This window comes from Cibotium barometz, chromosome 29, assembly GCF_041138505.1.
Source record: "Cibotium barometz isolate CiBa-2024 chromosome 29, ASM4113850v1, whole genome shotgun sequence".
NCBI lineage: Eukaryota > Viridiplantae > Streptophyta > Polypodiopsida > Cyatheales > Cibotiaceae > Cibotium > Cibotium barometz.
In genome coordinates, this window is record NC_141074.1 from 29,997,831 (window position 1) to 30,005,565 (window position 7,735).

A 7,735-nucleotide genomic window follows, 5' to 3' on the forward strand; every position below is an offset into this window, starting at 1 on the left:
CATGACTGGCGGTGACCTGGAAAGTCTGCCAGCTGAGCCGCCACATCAGCTTACGCCCGCACGATTTTATGCCACGTGGTGGTGGTGTCTAAAGCGGCCGGTTGCTGGGAAGTGGGAGTTGGGACCTCTAAAGTAGCCGTCAGGCAGATAAAAATGTAACAAAAAGAAAAATGATTTTGTTTTTAAAATACATTTTTATTTAGATTTTTTAAAAATATTGAGAAGATGCTCTGAGCTTTCAGAAATTCAGCAGCAAAGAAATAAATCATTATAGATCGGATTTGGAAAGTCCCTGCTAGATTTGGCGGTGATTTCATCGCAATCCAATTTAGCAGCGGATTTGGCAGGTGGCAACCCAGATTTGGCGATCAAAATTTCCTCGATTACAGTCAAAGAGAGAGGGAGAAAGTTGCTAGGTTTCCTTTCATTTTAACCTGTGCACTTTGCAACGATGGTGAAAAGCGAGGCTCAAAAAGAAGCTCGTAAAGAAAGCTTCTACGCGGCTTGGCCGATGGCTAGGCTTCTCCGCACTAGCCACCAGCATTAAAGAACAGCAAGGGGGCCTTCATCTCAGGGGAGAGTCTCGAGAATGGTCGGCGGCGATGAAATCTGTGTGCAGTAGAGAGAGAAGACAGGCTGTGGTGAGTGGAAGCTTTCTACAGGAGAGAGAGAGAAAGAGGGCAGGCTGGCTGGCTATGGCGAGTTGAAGCTTTTTTGCAGAAGAGAGAGTGTCCGTGAGTGTCTTTTTCTCCATTTCCGATTTTTTTTGCCATCGGTGCTACTGTAGAGTACCAGTCAAATGATCGTTCGTTGAGCAGTGCCATCATCAGCGCTTTGGGCCGTGTCCCCTCAACATGATCGGCCAAACAGTCCACAGGTATTTCCTCGACCTCTTTCTCCTTGGTGATTTGTTGCGTCACAGATGCAGCAGTGCACTGTCGAGCAGATGTTCATTTGCATCACTACATCGATGATCGCCTGGTTATGCTCAAGCATCCTTGTCTTTAGGGCCTTCTGCGAAATTACGTAGTTGCAATCCGCCGATCGCTGCATTACCAGCATCCTTTTGCATTCGATTTCCGGTCGTGGATCGTTTCACTGGTAGCTGCAACCAGCATCTTATTTTGCTTGGGGTTTTCCGGCCATGGCACAACCAGGATCCTTCCTTACCTTCTTTTATAGGCGATTCTGGTTTGCCTTTGCACGAAATAGACTCTTGCCCTCCCCTAAGAAAGGTACTAGCTGCCTTTTCTAGTCTCTGGCTCATACTGGTTTCCTCATTAGCAAGGATAAAAAGCCATGGCCCTTTCTTTCAAGATCGATTTGCTCCTAGTTCTCATTTCTAAACTTTTCTTCAGTTCGCTCCTAGTTCTCATTCTAAACCTTTCTTCTGAGCATGAAACTCATCCGTGTTGTCTTTGTTTTTTTATTCCATCCATTGATGCCATAGCTCTTGTGTCTAATTGCTTAGATCAACATTGGCCTAGACCATTTTCCAAGTGCTACATAACAGGCTTGATGGTGAGTCTCATCTCTAGTCTGTGCTGCTAACTGAGATCGGCTTGAATCCAATTCACTTTGCATTTTGTATTAGACCACCAAGACGTTATGATTAGAAAATATGCCTTGATCATTTTCTTTCAGACTGTTTTGATTGTCCATTTAGTGTTAACAGCAGTAAAGCTGAATAGACACAATTTGGATTGACTTTTCCTGATGAGCTTCTCTTGATGATGTGCAGATTCCTGGATTTGTGTCAACACTAAAGCAATGTGTCTCGCAGCTTTGTGATCAGGCCTATTTTATTTATTGGTGCCATCAGCAAGCCAGCTTGTATGCCACCAAGTCTAGGTAGTCACTTGTTCCTTTTCAGGTGGTGATACTTTCTTTACTTTTGCAATGGCGGGTAGTAGGGGAAGTTGTGGCTCTCAGCATCCAGATATGCAATATTCTCAAAGATTAAGAAGTCAGACTTCCAAAGGAAAGAGCAGTGGTCATGTCAGATCATCAAAGGTGCTGGCAGAAGATGAAAGATGCAGTTCAAGATGTGATAATAACTACCATAGATCTGGTAGTAGGTCTTCTTTTATGTACAGTAATAGCACCGCTGGTCTAACCAAACAGGATTACGGAAGTGCTTCTAGCTCATCATCCAACTGCTCCAGTAACTCCATTACTTTCAGTGGAACACAAACCAGTTTCTTACCTGCTATGCAGAATGCCAGACATGGTATACCAGGGAGCTCTGATGAATCTGGATCAGACCTTGACAATGAAGTTGGAGAAATTCTGATTCCTGGTATTCCTGCAGTAAGTGATCCAGCCGGTTGGGACAAGTCAGCATCTTCATCAGTCAATAATTTTTCTGGCTTGAATGGCGATTTAGTGGAAAGGGATGCTGGGGTTTCAAGGAGGCCAAAGAGTCATGACGTACGCACATTGAGCTGGAGAGATCGATGCATGTCGCAGCCTGCAAGGACTCATGGCTCCACAAGCAGGACTTTTGTTGATCAAAGCAGGCCACATGGGATTGCAACCATCAGAGCATCTCACAAATCTTTGCGGAAAGGCTCTTCATCTAAATCACCTCAGATTGAGGATTTTACAGCTCCCCTAAGTCTGGATAATAAAACTAGGCCCAATGTTGATCGTGTCTGCCAGAGTGAAATTGATCGGTCTGTACCTGTCACTGGGCTGTCTTCGCCAAGTAAAAGCAATGTTCCGGATTCATCAAGACGCTTAGGCCAACCCACTGCTACTGCTGGGGATCTGCAAAGTAAAAGAAAAAGCAATACCCAAGCTTGTCATGGTCGCAGAGTGAGACCAGATGACCTAGGGCTAGGGAACAGGGAGGTGAACGGCATTGGAGCCGGAACAAGTCGACGCAGTTTAAGTAACCTGGTCTGTTCTTCTGCAGCCGATGTCCTACCATCAGTCTCAAGTTCTGCATTGAGTAACCTTGTCTGCTCTTCTGCAGCAGATGTCCTACCTTCTGCCTCAAGTTCAGCAGTTGGTGCAACTGATCGCTTTCATCCCAGAAAGAATTCGAGGGCAATTTGTCTGAATAAGGAGGGAGATGCTGCCAGGGGCATGCCCTTGAATAAAGGGCAAATGGGAATTGGCAATGTTCTTGGAATGGGGGAAACATTTGCTAGCCAGGGTGGACGGTCTCGAGGACAAGATTTCCGCAGGCCTGATCATGAACCTTGTCGATCTGTAAGGTTATCACCCCCTCATCTCCAGCTTGAGATGAGGTGTCATAGAAGGGCGGTTCCCTTGGAGGCAGAGTATGCGACGCACAATGCCTCACTTTCCTTTGCAGGTAACAGGCTTCCACCACCAAGTTACAGGCATAGGGGAAGCAGCCCAACAGTATTGAGGAGTAGGGAAAGACTTGGACCTTCATCTAGGTCCAATAATCCTTTCCTTGAGCCAATTCCTGCATTTGGGGAGGGGTTATCTAACCAACGTGCTGTTGGAAGTAGGAGCTCTTATGGAAATCATGCTGCTGGACTAATGGGGGTGGATAATGAGTTCTCAAACAGGAACACATCTTATTCCCCACCCTCCAGTTCTACTTGGTCTGTCATGCGTGAGATGCAATACATGCGGCCAAATTTTTCGGGCCTTCCTCCTCCCACAAGGCTACCTTCGCTACCACCCTTTGAGGCTTTTGCACAGTCAAGTGCTTCTGAGAGTACCGGTTTAACCACTAACCCTCTCTTGCATCATGCCTCTCAATCAACTGGTTCTACTTCACCTAACCGAGAAGTCGAAGGATCCAGTTCATCAATTTCAGAGACTGCTGCTTTTGATTCTTCTACTTCTAGTGGAGAAATACGACCTCGACTTACCGTGGAGGGCCTCTCTGAGGTAACTGTTTTTTTTCTTGGCGTTCTGCTCTTATGCCCTCAAGTTCAAAGCCTCTGGTTCTCATGAGTAGCTTTCCCCTGATTAGAAGGTTTCAAGGGTTGGAAAATTGCTCATTCTATCAAATAAATGGAATGTATGTACTGGAAGAAGATACTCCTTGCTGTGGAGTATGATTTATCTCTTGCATGTATTTTTTGGTATCTTTGGAGCAATGTTATACAGCTTTATAATTTATCTGCTTTGGTGGGCATTTTGGTGACAGATATTATCAGCCTTGGAATATATAGAGAGGGATGAAGACCTGTCGTATGAGGTAGTTTATCAAATGCTGCCCCTATTCTCTCCTTTTGTACATTCACAATCATCATCGTTCAAATCACATTTTGAACATGGATCTAGGGGTTAAACCATTCAAATGGCTTATTTGTTTTGCTTTTCAGCAAATTCTGATGCTGGAAGCTACCATACTTCTTGGTGGGATTGGTCTGCATGATCGATACAGAGATATGCGCATCGACATAGATAACATGTCATATGAGGTTATCTTACTCTTCTAGGCAGACACTTTTCAATGATGCATCCCAGCTTTTCAGGATTGGTTATTTATATCTATGCATTGAGCTGTTTCTGTTGTTCTGATGGTTGGATGCTATCAGGAACTTCTGGCCCTTGAAGAACGAATAGGTAATGTGAACACAGGGTTGAGCGAACCATCAATCATGAGATGCATGCGAATAGTTAGCTATGCCTCTCCAGGGATCAACAGTGGCTATGTTCCTCAGGATAATGAAATTAAGTGCAGCATATGCCAGGTATTGCCAACGGACAGCTTTCTCTTCTGCAGCATATTGAGTCATTGGGCTAACTTTCTTCACTGCACTCAAAGGGCTCACCTAATAAATGTTAATTTTTATAGGAAGAGTTCGAGGATGCTGTTGAACTGGGTGTGCTCGAATGTGGACATAGTCACCACATTGCTTGCATCAAGCAATGGCTTTTACAAAAGAACCAATGTCCTATATGTAAAGCATCAGCTGTCACATAAGGGCTTCTATATATGCACATGTCGCATGGTGCATGATGTGAAACATTATCTTGCCATACCTGTGAACCAAATAAGTCAAATTGTCCAGCACTTTTTAAAGCTGTTAACTACAAGCTTGCCTTCTTTTGTCAGGAATGATCCTCTAAATGTGGAGGTCAATCGCCTACTTCATGTTGTATTAACTAAGATGTCGAATTTATCCAAGCATTATTCTGGAATAGTGGTTATCAGGCCTTCTTTTATTCTTCAAATGCTTACAGTAATTTTAAGGTTATATTATCAAGTAGGGTCATGCCAGGCATTGGGTATTTAACTTAGACATGTAAACTCAGAAGTTGAGATTTCAATGGACATTATACTTAGTAGGCTGCCTGCTTGCCTGGTGAACATGAGTGTATTGAGCAGCGTTCTTGTCCTTTCAATACCGTGTCTATGCTTTGGTGAGCTAATGCTTAATCACTAAAAGGCTCACAAGTTTCTGTGATCTACTGGATTTAATGCCAGATTCTGCTGCACATTGCGTTAGGTGTTTTACAGACATCTTCCATGCCCGTTCGATGGGCGGGGGTTGAATGTGGGAGGTTCTCCGTCCATGTGGGATGGGTGGGTGAGATTTCACCTCTTTTGGGCGTGCATGGTGTGTGCAAATGCCCTTAATCTTAAGGAGGTTTTCCTGGTAAGACATGGCAGTTTACATTGCATCTAAGGTGTGCACAGCAATTTTGTTTTAGGGAAATCGTTGGCTGGTCTGAGGATGGAGTTTACAAGATATTGCTTGTGCAAAGAACTAGATCTTGCTAGCTTTGCATTTGCAAGGGGTGGTCAGTTCAAGGTTGCGCCAGTCTAATGTGTTCAGAATATCTTGTGGGTCTAAATTTGGAATTTGATGGTAATGGGGTTTTTACATCAATAGTACAGATTTTAGTAAGGTGAGAGCTATGCTGCATGAAGCATGCTGTTTTGATGCTTTATTTGGGTGTAGCTGCTGAGGTGGATTACAAGCATTGTTGGCAAAGTGCAAGGAATTTATGAATGCACGCCTTGAGGCCCTTGAATGTGAGGCTTACAGTGAGTGGTGCTCTCTCTAATGTCACCTTTATTTGACCTTAGCGAGCCATATATTGGCCTTTAATGCCATTAAACTTCTTATTTGCCCTTTAAGAAAGGGTCTTTCTGTTAGTCCATAGAAAATGTGTCCAATGCATACTACAACCCCCATACTATATCGCGGGGGGAGTAGGGAAGAGAGGGAGAAGAGACATGGGAGCTGTACTGCCATTCAAGTCCGTGAAACCTCTGAAGTGCAAAAGGGCCCTAAGGTTGCACAGTGCTGTTGCATTCGATTTGAGTCTTTGATGTGGTACCTCCTATCACCCTTGAACGGTATGAATGATGCCCACCCAAATGTAGTGGATGCTTCCCATCATGGAAAGGTGGAATTGTCAAGGACCTCATGTATTTTGTGTACCATATATGATAAGGCGGTGAAGCTGCTGATGAGTTTCCTCCTTTGACTAACACAGCTCTCTGGAGACATTGATGTACGAGATCCGAAAGTGAGTTGAAGAGCAAGACTTCTGCCATCCTTATCAAAGCAAACCTTCATGGTGTAAGCACTCTCCCATGCAGGTTTCCGAGTTAAACAAACGAAGAATCACAACTCTATTGTCCTTTGGGCAAAAACCTAAAGGCAATGAGGCTGCGAGTGTTGGAGCGTGCCACAACAGTTGCAGGTGGTTGGACAGCTTGCAGTAGCTAGTCATGTGCCCATAGCAAGGCTCTAGTGAGCCAGTAGTGAGAGGAAGATGGAAGCTTTCCTAAAGTTGATGCCAAAATCATGTGAGAAATGTTGAGAAGAGGTCTCGGGGTGGCCATTGCACATTTGCAGCAGGCTCTGAAAACTGTAGGTAGGAGCCTATTGCATATGTCGGGTCCAAGCTTTGACACTCCTAGGAGATGTGGGAGCGAGGGTGTCCTAAAGGCAGATGAGCTTGTTCCACATTATGGATTGGTGAGGGCACTCCTCATCTTAGTTTGGAAGAGAACATGGTGAAGAGTATCCTCAGGTGTGACAGAGGTTGGCTCCAAAGTGTCCTCAAAAGAGGCTCTAAGTTTGTGGATTGGGGTGATGGAGAAGCTCCATCAGGTGCCGGTGGCTAGGGGCACCACGCGGGACAGATTACAGCTGAGGACAAAATCCTTCCACGGCTCCTCTTTGGGTAGGAGGCTGTGGATGATGAGCTTGCCCACCACCAATGAAGCTCTACTTTGGATCATTGAATCAATGATATACCCAGCTTCCCTTTAGGGGGTTAGGGGGGTTGGACAACGACTCTATTGCCGAAAGGAAGTTGACGGCGAGATGTTGGACTTGTCCATACAAGGTTGTTGGAGGGATCATCTCCACCTTGTGGACCTCTTCAGGACCATCTGCACCTTTATTGGACATCCACATATTTATCTAGTTTTTTCTGGATATTTTTGGAACTATTCTAGGTGTTTATATATTTTTTCTCTAGTTGGCCTGCTTTCAGCTGGTAGACTAGGTCCAGCGGGTATTGTATAAGTGAGGGCTCTGCCCTCAGTTGTACTATCTCATTTTTTGGCATATTCTAGGATATTGGTTGCATCTACGGTGTGCCTCGTGCTGCCTACTCCAGCTTTGTAACCACCTTTGGGTGTATATGATCTTCCTTCAGTTCTTGTGCATCCTATATTTGTGAACTTCAGTTCTCTTTCATTGTTTGGCACTTTGTCATGGTATTAGAGCGGGTTTAGGATTGAGAATTTACTGGACAACACCTATACTTTTGTACT

At 44.6% G+C, this 7,735-nt stretch overlaps 1 protein-coding gene across 2 annotated transcripts; it reads left to right on the forward strand.

Moving 5' to 3' along the window:
* Positions 1–251: 251 nt before the first annotated feature.
* LOC147622030 (uncharacterized) lies at positions 252–5,136 on the forward strand. Of its 2 annotated transcripts, XM_086823108.1 has the most exons (7): positions 903–1,235; positions 1,472–1,521; positions 1,742–3,873; positions 4,136–4,186; positions 4,314–4,412; positions 4,530–4,685; positions 4,790–5,136. In XM_086823108.1, exons 3-7 carry the CDS (start codon positions 1,900–1,902, stop codon positions 4,916–4,918), a joined length of 2,409 nt encoding a protein of 802 aa, XP_086679234.1. In that variant the 5' UTR covers positions 903–1,235; positions 1,472–1,521; positions 1,742–1,899; the 3' UTR covers positions 4,919–5,136. The 2 variants fall into 2 exon arrangements, with proteins under 2 accessions (XP_086679232.1, XP_086679234.1); XM_086823106.1 differs by lacking the exons at positions 903–1,235; positions 1,472–1,521 and adding an exon at positions 252–877.
* The last annotated feature ends 2,599 nt before the right edge of the window (positions 5,137–7,735 follow it).

Excerpts from the sequence above, each read along its gene's own strand:
- LOC147622030 (XM_086823106.1), top strand. The coding sequence starts at position 1,900 with ATGGCGGGTAGTAGGGGAAGTTGTGGCTCTCAGCATCCAGATATGCAA. Across the intron at positions 4,187-4,313 it reads ATGAAGACCTGTCGTATGAG|CAAATTCTGATGCTGGAAGC; the intron begins GTAGTTTATCAA and ends TTTGCTTTTCAG. Across the intron at positions 4,413-4,529 it reads TAGATAACATGTCATATGAG|GAACTTCTGGCCCTTGAAGA; the intron begins GTTATCTTACTC and ends GGATGCTATCAG.